The sequence below is a fragment of the Strongylocentrotus purpuratus genome, unplaced genomic scaffold, assembly GCF_000002235.5.
Source record: "Strongylocentrotus purpuratus isolate Spur 01 unplaced genomic scaffold, Spur_5.0 spur5_scaffold_12, whole genome shotgun sequence".
NCBI classification, from domain to species: Eukaryota; Metazoa; Echinodermata; class Echinoidea; order Camarodonta; family Strongylocentrotidae; genus Strongylocentrotus; species Strongylocentrotus purpuratus.
Window position 1 is genome coordinate 5,661,288 of NW_022145597.1, and position 15,445 is coordinate 5,676,732.

At 37.9% G+C, this 15,445-nt stretch overlaps 1 protein-coding gene across 2 annotated transcripts in view; it reads left to right on the top strand.

Moving 5' to 3' along the window:
* Positions 1-15,445, top strand: part of LOC100893394 — a 48,314-nt gene that overhangs the window by 21,351 nt on the left and 11,518 nt on the right. Inside the window, exons 15-31 of one of the 2 annotated variants that reach the window (XM_030981667.1) lie at positions 2,070-2,228; positions 3,068-3,246; positions 3,728-3,906; positions 5,031-5,141; positions 5,626-5,822; positions 5,964-6,122; positions 7,030-7,208; positions 7,714-7,892; positions 9,009-9,119; positions 9,610-9,806; positions 9,948-10,106; positions 11,018-11,196; positions 11,703-11,881; positions 12,999-13,109; positions 13,594-13,790; positions 14,464-14,534; positions 14,884-15,170. In XM_030981667.1, coding sequence (XP_030837527.1) covers positions 2,070-2,228; positions 3,068-3,246; positions 3,728-3,906; positions 5,031-5,141; positions 5,626-5,822; positions 5,964-6,122; positions 7,030-7,208; positions 7,714-7,892; positions 9,009-9,119; positions 9,610-9,806; positions 9,948-10,106; positions 11,018-11,196; positions 11,703-11,881; positions 12,999-13,109; positions 13,594-13,790; positions 14,464-14,534; positions 14,884-15,170 — 2,833 coding nt within the window. The remainder of the gene's footprint in view (positions 1-2,069; positions 2,229-3,067; positions 3,247-3,727; positions 3,907-5,030; positions 5,142-5,625; positions 5,823-5,963; positions 6,123-7,029; positions 7,209-7,713; positions 7,893-9,008; positions 9,120-9,609; positions 9,807-9,947; positions 10,107-11,017; positions 11,197-11,702; positions 11,882-12,998; positions 13,110-13,593; positions 13,791-14,463; positions 14,535-14,883; positions 15,171-15,445) is intronic. The other variant, XM_030981669.1, reaches the window with a different exon arrangement.

The following is a 15,445-nucleotide window of genomic DNA, read 5'->3' on the forward strand; positions in this document are numbered from 1 at the left end:
GCAGCTACCATTGTACGGCCATAGGTGCTATTTGAAATTTATCAAAATTTACTGGGAGCACCGGTAAATTTTTTATATTCAATTTTATTATTTCTCGAAAAACAGAAGTGTTATAGGGGCTAATATTTTTAGTGCTTATAAGACATCCACAGGGGCATCCAAATATATCAAAATTGTAAAGTTTCACTATCCACCCAATTTTCAAATTTCCCAAAACTTTGTAGTACCTTTAATTGACTGTCTGTTTGGAAATAATTTGTTGAGTGATAATATGGTACTGGATATCCCCTGCTTAACGTTATAAGGATGTTTACTCTATGTACAAATACACCAGTTAGAGCCCTTCTGTCTCTGATCGTAAAATATGTGCAATTAAAATTGTCAAGGGTTTAGGGTTATGTACAGTGTTTGTTCCAGGATTGATATTAAGAACTCATAGTGACTGTGCAGCCGATGTCACTGTGGCATATTGTTATATCCCACCGCTGCCATCATGTTTTGATAGCTGTTAGCCTAGCGTTGATTCACTCAAATCTAACTAACTAGCACAATAAAAGACACGGACAACATCATGTTTGGATAGCTGTTAGCCTAGTGTTGATTCACTCAAATCTAACTAACTAGCACAATACAAGACACGGATGACATCATGTTTTGATAGCTGTTAGCCTTAGCGTTGATTCACTCAAATCTAACTAACTAGCACAATACAAGACACGGATGACATCATGTTTTGATAGCTGTTAGCCTAGCGTTGATTCACTCAAATCTAACTAACTAGCACAATAAAAGACACGGATGACATCATGTTTTGATAGCTGTTAGCCTAGCATTGATTCACTCAAATCTAACTAACTAGCACAATACAAGACACGGATGACATCATGTTCATGTGTCTAACTCAAAACTGATGAGTCTTAAAACTCTTTATTACGTCACAAGTATTCGTGCGCGCTTACAGTGTAGCTGCTCCTAATGAATATTTATAAATATTCTTACACATGTGTCATACAACCCTTTTATTGCTGCAAGTGTAAAACATTTCTGGCAAATATTTGCTGACGTAACACTATCTAGATATGCGATACCTCTTCTTTCACCCGGCCTTCTCATCAATCTTGGTCACTATACAGGCAAACCGGTATGACATCCGTAGTTCATCTGTACAGAGTAACGACTTCCCCGGCTTTCTAGATATCGTTGATGTCAGCAATCCAGTAATCTTCAACACTCTTGTCAATCAGGTAAACTTCATTGTACTTCAGATGGTTAGGGGAGTCTATCCAATGAATTTAATGCAACCTATGAGGTTTTTATTGAAATATATTGAAATGCTGATATAGATACAGAGTGTTTGGTCGGGTACAAACAGATCTTGAAGAATATTTACATTTATAAGTTTGTTTTGTCTATTGCAAATTATTCTCTTTTTTTTTTTCCATGGATACAATAATATGTATCATTTTCAATCTGACACAAAGTCCTTGAGATGCTGGAGCGCTGTAATGGCAGCTAGGCTAAAGCCAGGGTAATAATAAATGCGCCTTGGAATAGAATTATGTAGATAGACGGTGCTATAGAAATGCCTATTATTATTATTAATACAGTTGTATCTTCATTGTTTCTTGAAACCATATAGCCAAGGGTTTGAACATTGATGACTTCATGAGCCTTTTATTGACATTGATGACATAGACAGTGTTCATTTAACCCTTTGAATCCTATCTTCAGCGTGGTGTAGAGAGCATCTTATTGATTGAGAAATTAAGCAAGGATGTCCGGAATTCCCTGAGACAGCCCCCTAAGAACTGCAGAGAGGCTTTCACTCTAGAAGGTGATCAGGTTTATGCTGGTGCTGAGCAGCGCTACTACACGTCCATGCAGAAAAGTGCAAAGATTCTCCGGGGAGACACCGACAACGAGATCAGGTCAGACAATAGTCTATTTTTCGGTTTAGTGTATCTTCTTGACAAATGGGCAAATCTAATAGGTCATTTGTTGTCATAATAAACTGTAAAGATGACAGGACGTAAATCATGAATTTTCTGTATTTCTTGTTGCAATCACAGGGACCAGGCACAGTTTGAAGAGGACAGGCTTGAGAGAGAAAGACGAGTCTCTGCATTGATGGAAGAGAAGAGAGATCTGGAAGCTCAGAAGCAGAATGTTGCCAGGGAGATTGACCAGTTTGCTGTCAACAGTGCTAGAGAGCAGAATTACGGATTGCAGTAAGATATTTGATGAAAAATTAAGATAAACAAATTGTAAATCATGCTTGACATGACTTGTATTGATATAGCTGTTTGTATCCATGGCAATAAATAGGAATGAAATAGTGAAGTTTTCAGTGTACAAGAGATTGCATGCTTCATCTGCAAATGAAAAAAAAAGTAGTTTCTTAAATTTCCCCTTGGTAAATAATACCATGCATAATAAAGAAATACAGGATCTTCATGGAAGTGCATATTTTATGCATGATGCACCTTCAAATTGAAACCATCCAAAGTTTGTAATGCATTTAACAAAAGCAAGTTATCATGATAGGAATGAGCTCTATGACGCATCCAAATGGAATTTAGCTCTGAAAGTTTTGATGTCTTTGGTTCAGATACCCTCCTCAGATATATATTGGAAAACTAAAGTTAGCCACAGTTTCCATGATGGTTCTATTAAGATTCTATGAAACAAGCAGCCAACTTCAATTCGCCAGTAGACTACATTGGTTGGTTGGTTTGCTAAGAAAGCAACCAGGGGACCAATGGCTGTAAAAGTCCTCTCTGAGGGACTTGGCAATGAAGATTAATGCTTTACCAAAGGGCACTAGCGCATCAAATTGATTTCAAACCCGAGACCTCCTAGTTACGAGACCACTGCTCTACCACCGAGCCATATAGCACCTCTTTGAGTTGAAGGAAGGTACAGGTGTATCTCGAACATATAGACATCGAACCTGTCACAGGTAAATACTGTGCCATAGACTCAATAATTAATGATTCAAACCATCCTGCTAAATTTGTTTCATGAGATAGTAATACAGTTCTGGCAAATGTCATGATGGTGTTTGCAGATCCAAAGATAGTGAGCTAACTCAAGCGGTAACTGCTGGGAAGAGAAGACTAGAGAACCTTGAAGGAAGCAGCAAGAAAAGGCTGAAGCTGTATGCGGACTACATGCCAAACTTACTGGCAGAGATTGACCGGTGTACTGCTAACAATCAGTTCCACCAGAAACCCCTTGGTCCTGTGGGTAAGAATGTGTTACCATTGCTTTAGCAGAGAACTCTCATTTGCACATGCTGCGTTTAAACCCCCAGCAGAGGTGTTTTTTTAGGTGCCACATAAAAGGCAGGTGGGGATGCGTGCAACAATGGTCCAACAAATATTTGCTTGTCTGTGTTACAACAAACAGTTTACTAAAGAAGAAAAGGAATATATGGGATTGGAGAATGACTTACCTCGACTGAATTCCTAGATTTCTTTTTATGATGTACAACAAATGTTTAATATACATGTTATCTGATGAATTGTCAAACAACCTGCCCCACCCCCATGATGTAGAAGACCTATCCAACAGATGCTTTCCATATTACTGCTCAATACTTTTAATTATGAAAAAAATATCACTCTTTTACCCAAGTTCATTCACTTGATATAAAAATGGATTGCAGTTTTAGAGTATTTATTTCATAATGATTCGTTTTGTTCAAAAATCTGTTGTTTTTTTCCAGGATCATTCTTAAAGCTGACGGATGTTCGTTGGGCGCTTGGTGTGGAATCTTGCTTGAAACGATTGATGTATTCCTTCCGTTGTCATGATGACCATGATGCTAGTGTTCTCAAGGAGATCATGAATCGTCTCATCCCACAGAATACTCCTCAACCCTCTATCATTACTTCAATGTTTGAGGTACACAAGGATAGTTCATTATTTCAAAACTCCCCTTTTCTGTCAGTAACAAAATTGTAATGTGCATTTGAACTTGTATATTGGAAACGCGCTATATGAATACATTATTATAATAATTTTTAATTGTTTCATTATCATTATAGTTTTTGTTTGTGTCATTGGAACAGAGTCCTGGCATACCTCAGATTTGAAGTATTCCAGGACTCTATTTGCCAGTTGCTTTGTGTAGAGTTCTAACTGTCAAGTGGATATATCTCCAAAATTCAAATCTCTTCTGTACCCTTGTACCATATATAGTCACGCTGACATGCCAACACCAGCCCAGAAGACTAAACAAACAGACAAAAAACGACAATACTCCAAATGGCCAACATTTCCTCACATGTTGGTTAGTTTGTAGACGGTGGTGTGACTGGGTCAGATGTCCTTTGGAAAGACATTAGTGGCTTGGCTTGGTTTAGTGTATATTTTGGACTCTCTTCCAAGGTGCAGTAATTGACTGTCTGTTTGGACATAATTTATTGAGTGCTTTTGAAAACCTTGAAAGGCACCTAAGCTTAAAGTCAGGATGATGATATGGTACTTGATATTACCTGCGTAGTGTTATAAGGATGTTTACTCTATGTACAAATACACCAGTTAGAGCCCTTCCGTCTCTGAACGTACAATATGTGCAATTAAAATTGTCAAGGTTAGGGTTATGTACAGTGTTTGTTCCAGGATTGATATTAAGAACTCATAGTGACTGTGCAGCAGATGTCACTGTGGCATATTGTTTTATCCCACCGCTGCTATCATGTTTTGATAGCTGTTAGCCTTAGCGTTGATTCACTCAAATCCAACTAACTAGCACAATACAAGACACGGATGACATCATGTACAGGTGTCTAACTCAAAACTGATGAGTCTTAAAACTCTTTATTACGTCACAAGTATTCGTGCGCGCTTACAGTGTAGCTGCTCGTAATGAATATTTATAAATATTCTTACACATGTGTCATACAACCCTTTTATTGCTGCAAGTGTAAAACATTTCTGGCAAATATTTGCTGACGTAACACTATCTAGATATGCGATACCTCTTCTTTCACCCGGCCTTCTCATCAATCTTGGTCACTATACAGGCAAACCGGTATGACATCCGTAGTTCATCTGTACAGAGTAACGACTTCCCCGGCTTTCTAGATATCGTTGATGTCAGCAATTCAGTAATCTTCAACACTCTTGTCAATCAGGTAAACTTCATTGTACTTCAGATAGTTAGGGGAATCTATCCAATGAATTTAATGCAACCTATGAGGTTTTTATTGAAATATATTGAAATGCTGATATAGATACAGAGGGTTTGGTCGGGTACAAACAGATCTTGAAGAATATTTACATTTATAAGTTTGTTTTGTCTATTGCAAATTATTCTCTTTTTTTTCCATGGATACAATAATATGTATCATTTTCAATCTGACACAAAGTCCTTGAGATGCTGGAGCGCTGTAATGGCAGCTAGGCTAAAGCCAGGGTAATAATAAATGCGCCTCGGAATAGAATTATGTAGATAGACGGTGCTATAGAAATGCCTATTATTATTATTAATACAGTTGTATCTTCATTGTTTCTTGAAACCATATAGCCAAGGGTTGGAACATTGATGACTTCATGAGCCTTTTATTGACATTGATGACATAGACAGTGTTCATTTAACCCTTTGAATCCTATCTTCAGCGTGGTGTAGAGAGCATCTTATTGATTGAGAAATTAAGCAAGGATGTCCGGAATTCCCTGAGACAGCCCCCTAAGAACTGCAGAGAGGCTTTCACTCTAGAAGGTGATCAGGTTTATGCTGGTGCTGAGCAGCGCTACTACACGTCCATGCAGAAAAGCGCAAAGATTCTCCGGGGAGACACCGACAACGAGATCAGGTCAGACAATAGTCTATTTTTCGGTTTAGTGTATCTTCTTGACAAATGGGCAAATCCAATGGGTCATTTGTTGTCATAATAAACTGTAAAGATGACAGGACGTAAATCATGAATTTTCTGTATTTTTTGTTGCAACCACAGGGACCAGGCACAGTTTGAAGAGGAGAGGCTTGAGAAAGAAAGACAAGTCTCTGCATTGATGGAAGAGAAGAGAGATCTGGAAGCTCAGAAGCAGAATGCTGCCAGGGAGATTGACCAGTTTGCTGTCAACAGTGCTAGAGAGCAGAATTACGGACTGCAGTAAGATATTTGATGAAAAATTAAGATAAACAAATTGTAAATCATGCTTAAAAAGACTTGTATTGATACAATAGTTTGTATCCATGGCAATAAATAGGAATAAAATGGTGAAGTTTTCCGTCTACAAGAGATTGCATGCTTAATCTGCAAATGAAAAAAAAAGTAGTTTCTTAAATTTCCCCTTGGTAAATAATACCATGCATAATAAAGAAATACTGGATCTTCATGGAAGTGCATATTTTATGCATGATGCACCTTCAAATTCTGGTAAATATGTAGATGGAAATTTGTTCATAAGCTGCAAAACAGTTGAAATTAATATTGAGCTTAAAACCATCCAAGGTGTGTAATGCATTTAACAAAAGCAAAATTTCGTGATAGGAATGAGCTCTATGACGCATCGGATCCAAATGGAATTTAGCTCTGAAAGTTTTGATGTCTTTGGTTCAGATACCCTCCTCAGATATATATTGGAAAACTAAAGTTAGCCACAGTTTCCATGATGGTTCTATGAAGATTCTATGAAACAAGCAGCCAACTTCAATTCGCCAGTAGACTACATTGGTTGGTTGGTTTGCTAAGAAAGCAACCAGGGGACCAATGGCTTTAAGTCCTCTCTGAGGGACTTGGTAATGAGGATTAATGCCTTATCAAAGGGCAATAGCGCATCAAATTGGTTTCAAACCTGAGACCTCCTAGTTACGAGACCACTGCTCTACCACCGAGCCATATAGCACCTCTTTGAGTTGAAGGAAGGTACAGGTGTATCTCAAACATATAGACATCGAACCTGTCACAGGTAAATACTGTGCCATAGACTCAATAATTAATGATTCAAACCATCCTGCTAAATTTGTTTCATGAGATAGTAATACAGTTCTGGCAAATGTCATGATGGTGTCTGCAGATCCACAGATAGTGCGCTAACTCCAGCCGTAACTGCTGAGAAGAGAAGACTAGATAACCTTGAAGGAAGCAGAAAGAAAAGGCTGAAGCTGTACGCGGACTACATGCCTAACTTACTGGCAGAGATTGACCAATGTACTGCTAACAATCAGTTCCACCAGAAACCCCTTGGTCCTGTGGGTAAGAATTTGTTACCATTGTTTTAGCAGAGAACTCTCATTTGCACATGCTGCGTTTGAACCCCAGCAGAGGTGTTTTTTTAGGTGCCAAATAAAAGGCAGGTTGGGATGCGTGCAACAAATGTCCAACAAATATTTGCTTGTCTGTGTTACAACAAACAGTTTACTAAAGAAGGAATACATGGGATTGGAGAATGATTTACCTCGACTGAATTCCTAGATTTCTTTTTATGATGTATAACAAATGTTTCATGTACATGTTATCTGATGAATTGTCAAACAACCGTCTCCACCCCCATGATGTAGAAAGCCTATCCAACAGATGCTTTCCATATTACTGCTCAATACTTTTAATTATGAAAAAAAGATCACTCTTTTACCTTAGTTCATTGACTTGATATAAAAATGGATTGGAGTTTTAGAGTGTTTATTACGTAATGATTCTTTGTGTCAGCTAAAAACAACTTGCTCAGTAGGTTTTGTTCAAAAATCTGTTTTTTTTCCAGGATCATTCTTAAAGCTGAAGGATGTTCGTTGGGCGCTTGGTGTGGAATCTTGCTTGAAACGATTGATATATTCCTTCCGTTGTCATGACCAGCATGATGCTAGTATCCTCAAGGACATCATGAATCGTCTCATCCCACAGAATGCTACTCAACCCTCTATCATTACTTCAAAGTTTGAGGTACACATGGATAGTTCATTATTTCAAAACTCACCTTTTCTGTCGGTAACAAACAAAATTGTAAAGTGCATTTGAAATTTGTATATGGGAAACGCGCTATATTGTTATTATTTTAATTATTTTCATTACAGTTTTTGTTTGTGTCATTGGAACAGAGTCCTGGCATACCTCAGATTTGAAGTATTCCAGGACTCTATTTGCCAGTTGCTTTGTGTCGAGTTCTAGCTGTCAAGTGGATATATCCCCAGAATTCAAATCTCTTCTGTACCTAGCCTGTAGCCTAGTCACGCTGAAAAGCCAACACCAGCCCAGAAGACTAAACAAACAGACAAAAAACGACAATACCCCAAATGGCCAACATTTCCTCACGTGTTGGTTAGTTTGTAGACGGTGTAGTGGTGTGACTGGGTCAGATGTCCTTTGGAAAGACATTAGTGGCTTGGCTTGGTTTAGTGTATATTTTGGACTCTCTTCCAAGATGCAGTAATTGACTGTCTGTTTGGAAGTGATTTATTGAGTGCTTTTGAAAACCTTGAAAGGCACCTAGGCTTTAAGTCAGGATGATAATAAGGTACTTGATATCACCTGCGTAGTGTTATAAGGATGTTTACTCTATGTACAAATACACCAGTTAGAGCCCTTCCGTCTCTGAACGTACAATATGTGCAATTAAAATTGTCAAGGTTAGGGTTATGTACAGTGTTTGTTCCAGGATTGATATTAAGAACTCATAGTGACTGTGCAGCAGATGTCACTGTGGCATATTGTTTTATCCCACCGCTGCTATCATGTTTTGATAGCTGTTAGCCTTAGCGTTGATTCACTCAAATCCAACTAACTAGCACAATACAAGACACGGATGACATCATGTACAGGTGTCTAACTCAAAACTGATGAGTCTTAAAACTCTTTATTACGTCACAAGTATTCGTGCACGCTTACAGTGTAGCTGCTCGTAATGAATATTTATAAATATTCTTACACATGTGTCATACAACCCTTTTATTGCTGCAAGTGTAAAACATTTCTGGCAAATATTTGCTGACGTAACACTATCTAGATATGCGATACCTCTTCTTTCACCCGGCCTTCTCATCAATCTTGGTCACTATACAGGCAAACCGGTATGACATCCGTAGTTCATCTGTACAGAGTAACGACTTCCCCGGCTTTCTAGATATCGTTGATGTCAGCAATTCAGTAATCTTCAACACTCTTGTCAATCAGGTAAACTTCATTGTACTTCAGATAGTTAGGGGAATCTATCCAATGAATTTAATGCAACCTATGAGGTTTTTATTGAAATATATTGAAATGCTGATATAGATACAGAGGGTTTGGTCGGGTACAAACAGATCTTGAAGAATATTTACATTTATAAGTTTGTTTTGTCTATTGCAAATTATTCTCTTTTTTTTCCATGGATACAATATATCCATGGATATAATAATAATATGTATCACAAAGTCCTTGAGATGCTGGAGCGCTGTAATGGCAGCTAGGCTAAAGCCAGGGTAATAATAAATGCGCCTCGGAATAGAATTATGTAGATAGACGGTGCTATAGAAATGCCTATTATTATTATTAATACAGTTGTATCTTCATTGTTTCTTGAAACCATATAGCCAAGGGTTGGAACATTGATGACTTCATGAGCCTTTTATTGACATTGATGACATAGACAGTGTTCATTTAACCCTTTGAATCCTATCTTCAGCGTGGTGTAGAGAGCATCTTATTGATTGAGAAATTAAGCAAGGATGTCCGGAATTCCCTGAGACAGCCCCCTAAGAACTGCAGAGAGGCTTTCACTCTAGAAGGTGATCAGGTTTATGCTGGTGCTGAGCAGCGCTACTACACGTCCATGCAGAAAAGCGCAAAGATTCTCCGGGGAGACACCGACAACGAGATCAGGTCAGACAATAGTCTATTTTTCGGTTTAGTGTATCTTCTTGACAAATGGGCAAATCCAATGGGTCATTTGTTGTCATAATAAACTGTAAAGATGACAGGACGTAAATCATGAATTTTCTGTATTTTTTGTTGCAACCACAGGGACCAGGCACAGTTTGAAGAGGAGAGGCTTGAGAAAGAAAGACAAGTCTCTGCATTGATGGAAGAGAAGAGAGATCTGGAAGCTCAGAAGCAGAATGCTGCCAGGGAGATTGACCAGTTTGCTGTCAACAGTGCTAGAGAGCAGAATTACGGACTGCAGTAAGATATTTGATGAAAAATTAAGATAAACAAATTGTAAATCATGCTTAAAAAGACTTGTATTGATACAATAGTTTGTATCCATGGCAATAAATAGGAATAAAATGGTGAAGTTTTCCGTCTACAAGAGATTGCATGCTTAATCTGCAAATGAAAAAAAAAGTAGTTTCTTAAATTTCCCCTTGGTAAATAATACCATGCATAATAAAGAAATACTGGATCTTCATGGAAGTGCATAATGACTATTTTATGCATGATGCACCTTCAAATTCTGGTAAATATGTAGATGGAAATTTGTTCATAAGCTGCAAAACAGTTGAAATTAATATTGAGCTTGAAACCATCCAAGGTGTGTAATGCATTTAACAAAAGCAAGTTATCGTGATAGGAATGAGCTCTATGACGCATCTAAATGGAATTTAGCTCTGAAAGTTTTGATGTCTTTGGTTCAGATACCCTCCTCAGATATATATTGGAAAACTGAAGTTAGCCACAGTTTCCATGATGGTTCTATGAAGATTCTATGAAACAAGCAGCCAACTTCAATTCGCCAGTAGACTACATTGGTTGGTTGGTTTGCTAAGAAAGCAACCAGGGGACCAATGGCTTTAAAAGTCCTCTCTGAGGGACTTGGTAATGAGGATTAATGCCTTATCAAAGGGCAATAGCGCATCAAATTGGTTTCAAACCTGAGACCTCCTAGTTATGAGATCACTGCTCTACCACTGAGCCATATAGCACCTCTTTGAGTTGAAGGAAGGTACAGGTGTATCTCAAACATATAGACATTGAACCTGTCACAGGTAAATACTGTGCTGTAGACTCAATAATTAATGATTCAAACCATCCTGCTAAATTTGTTTCATGAGATAGTAATACAGTTCTGGCAAATGTCATGATGGTGTCTGCAGATCCACAGATAGTGAGCTAACTCCAGCCGTAACTGCTGAGAAGAGAAGACTAGATAACCTTGAAGGAAGCAGAAAGAAAAGGCTGAAGCTGTACGCGGACTACATGCCTAACTTACTAGCAGAGATTGACCGATGTACTGCTAACAATCAGTTCCACCAGAAACCCCTTGGTCCTGTGGGTAAGAATGTGTTACCATTGTTTTAGCAGAGAACTCTCATTTGCACATGCTGCGTTTGAACCCCAGCAGAGGTGTTTTTTTAGGTGCCAAATAAAAGGCAGGTTGGGATGCGTGCAACAAATGTCCAACAAATATTTGCTTGTCTGTGTTACAACAAACAGTTTACTAAAGATGGAATACATGGGATTGGAGAATGATTTACCTCGACTGAATTCCTAGATTTCTTTTTATGATGTATAACAAATGTTTCATGTACATGTTATCTGATGAATTGTCAAACAACCGTCCCCACCCCCATGATGTAGAAAACCTATCCAACAGATGCTTTCCATATTACTGCTCAATACTTTTAATTATGAAAAAAAAGATCGCTCTTTTACCTTAGTTCATTGACTTGATATAAAAATGGATTGGAGTTTTAGAGTGTTTATTACGTAATGATTCTTTGTGTCAGCAAAAAACAACTTGCTCAGTAGGTTTTGTTCAAAAATCTGTTTTTTTTCCAGGATCATTCTTAAAGCTGAAGGATGTTCGTTGGGCGCTTGGTGTGGAATCTTGCTTGAAACGATTGATATATTCCTTCCGTTGTCATGACCAGCATGATGTTAGTATCCTCAAGGAGATCATGAATCGTCTCATCCCACAGAATGCTACTCAACCCTCTATCATTACTTCAAAGTTTGAGGTACACAAGGATAGTTCATTATTTCAAAACTCACCTTTTCTGTCGGTAACAAACAAAATTGTAAAGTGCATTTGAAATTTGTATATGGGAAACACGCTATATTGTTATTATTTTAATTATTTTCATTACAGTTTTTGTTTGTGTCATTGGAACAGAGTCCTGGCATACCTCAGATTTGAAGTATTCCAGGACTCTATTTACCAGTTGCTTTGTGTCGAGTTCTAGCTGTCAAGTGGATATATCTCCAGAATTCAAATCTCTTCTGTACCCTTGTACCATATATAGTCACGCTGACAAGCCAACACCAGCCCAGAAGATTAAACAAACAGACAAAAAACGACAATACCCCAAATGGCCAACATTTCCTCACGTGTTGGTTAGTTTGTAGATGGTGTAGTGGTGTGACTGGGTCAGATATCCTTTGGAAAGACATTAGTGGCTTGGCTTGGTTTAGTGTATATTTTGGACTCTCTTCCAAGATGCAGTAATTGACCGTCTGTTTGGACATAATTTATTGAGTGCTTTTGAAAACCTTGAAAGGCACCTAAGCTTAAAGTCAGGATGATGATATGGTACTTGATATCACCTGCGTAGTGTTATAAGGATGTTTACTCTATGTACAAATACACCAGTTAGAGCCCTTCCGTCTCTGAACGTACAATATGTGCAATTAAAATTGTCAAGGGTTAGGGTTATGTACAGTGTTTGTTCCAGGATTGATATTAAGAACTCATAGTGACTGTGCAGCAGATGTCACTGTGGCATATTCTTTTATCCCACTGCTGCCATCATGTTTTGATAGCTGTTAGCCTAGCGTTGATTCACTCAAATCTAACTAACTAGGACAATACAAGACACGGACGACATCATGTTCATGTGTCTAACTCAAAACTGATGAGTTTTAAAACTCTTTATTACGTCACAAGTATTTGTGCGCGCTTACAGTGTAGCTGCTCCTAATGAATATTCATAAATATTCTTACACATGTGTCATACAACCCTTTTATTGCTGCAAGTGTAAAACATTTCTGGCAAATATTTGCTGACGTAACACTATCTCGATATGCGTTACCTCTTCTTTCACCCGGCCTTCTCATCAATCTTGGTCACTATACAGGCAAACCGGTATGACATCCGTAGTTCATCTGTACAGAGTAACGACTTCCCCAGCTTTCTAGATATCGTTGATGTCAGCAATCCAGTAATCTTCAACACTCTTGTCAATCAGGTAAACTTCATTTTACCTCAGATGGTTAGGGGAGTCTATCCAATGAATTTAATGCAACCTATGAGGTTTTTATTGAAATATATTGAAATGCTGATATAGATACAGAGTGTTTGGTCGGGTACAGACAGATCTTGAAGAATATTTACATTTATAAGTTTGTTTTGTCTATTGCAAATTATTCTCTTTTTTTTCCATGGATACAATAATATGTATCATTTTCAATCTGACACAAAGTCCTTGAGATGCTGGAGCGCTGTAATGGTAGCTAGGCTAAAGCCAGGGTAATAATAAATGCGCCTCAGAATAGAATTATGTAGATAGACGGTGCTATAGAAATGCCTATTATTATTATTAATACAGTTGTATCTTCATTGTTTCTTGAAACCATATAGCCAAGGGTTTGAACATTGATGACTTCATGAGCCTTTTATTGACATTGATGACATAGACAGTGTTCATTTAACCCTTTGAATCCTATCTTCAGCGTGGTGTAGAGACCATCTTATTGATTGAGAAATTAAGCAAGGAGGTCCGGAATTCCCTGAGACAGCCCCCTAGGAACTGCAGAGAGGCTTTCACTCTAGAAGGTGATCAGGTTTATGCTGGTGCTGTGCAGCGCTACTACTCGTCCATGCAGAGAAGCCCAAAGATTCTCCGGGGAGACACTGACAACGAAATCAGGTCAGACAATACTCTATTTTCCTTTTTTGTGTATCTTCTTGTCAAATGGGCGAATCCAAGGTGTTTGGTCATTTGTTGTCTGAAACATTACCAAGTCTTGTGGAATTATGAACATAAATCAATATAAAATCTCTCATTTTGCTTCAAATTTTGTCTGATCTAAGCTCTAATAAATCTATTGATCTTATACAATAATTCTATATTCTAAAGTCCTAGATGTGATCTGTAACATATGGGACAAAATATCTTGGACTTGCTCAAACATAAGTATTCCAGACTACTGCCATGTTTTTTGTCCTGTTGCTTGTAGTATTTTCCTGCTTCTCTTGTTTATAGCCATTATTTAGTAGTCAGCAGATTTATTTATGCTTATTTATGTTTATATTTTTCCCAATTCTTCAGTTATTTTAGTTTGTAAGCATTTTAATGTATGCAGTATTCTTATGTGACGAGTTTGTTCATTTAGGACATACTCATATTCATGAGGGACCTTAATTCCACAAGCCTTGTTTTAAACCAAGGTCACCTCATCTATCTATTGTAACGCCATATTCTGTCAACTTGTTATATTCATGTCATATTTGTAATGTGTGTTATGAAAGAAAGCTAAATAAAACTTGAAAATTGAAACTTAATGTTAATATTTTCAACATTGCTGTATTTCTATTTGCAGGGCAAGTGCTGCCAATATAAAGTTCATATTCAATGATGATTCAGATGACAATCCATCCCCTGAAAAGAAAGGTAAGATAAGTATACTTTCAATCATACATGTACAAATAAAGAGCGCCACTGTCATTCTGTATGATTGATAGTATGCCTGTCCTGATTTCTATGTATGGGTGATAATGATAGTAATGCAGACATTTATAAAACACAACATTTTACCCCAAGACGATGCTCAAAGCAGTTATTGATATCACGGCTTTAAAATTTTGAAGCCGTTGTGAATATTCACATTACCTTGTTAGACTGAATAATCTTCATTTCATCCTGACCAGATTTGTATTTGTACTAGTGTTCTAGCCATGCAGTGCATGTTTTCATTTGGTCATGAAGATCATGTAGATATCTTTCTTCTCGTCTACTGCAGCTAAAATGAAGCTGCCCAAAATGGCCACAGCACCCAAGGTGAAAGGACCTAGCCAACCAGTAGCCTCACTCCCTGGCCCATGCCCACCAATCAACTCCATGGTGCCTTTTAAACTCAGCTCTCATTGGTTTAGTAAACCAATGAAGGCTGAGGTTAGTAAACCAATGAAAGCTGAGGTTAGTAAACCAATGAAAGCTGAGGTTAAAGGTCACCGTGGACATGGAGATGCTGCCAAACCACGCACTACTCTCATAGTTTGCCCGCTGTCGGTTATGTCAAATTGGATTGTAAGTATAGAGCAGAGCTTGCCATCATAATTGTCTTTGTCTTCTTAAGTGAGAGGGTCATCAGTTTCCATGTGCAGAAATTTATAATTCGCTGACATTAGACTTGGTGAGAATACCATCATTAGGTGTACAAGTCTGCATGAAGCAAGCCCATAGACCTATCAAGAAATCTCCCCTAATCTCTCAAAGAGTCTTCTAGTAAGGCAACTGTAAAATAATGACTTTACCATATCGGACGATTGATGGGAAATGCAGAGTATTACATAAGGCCTGTT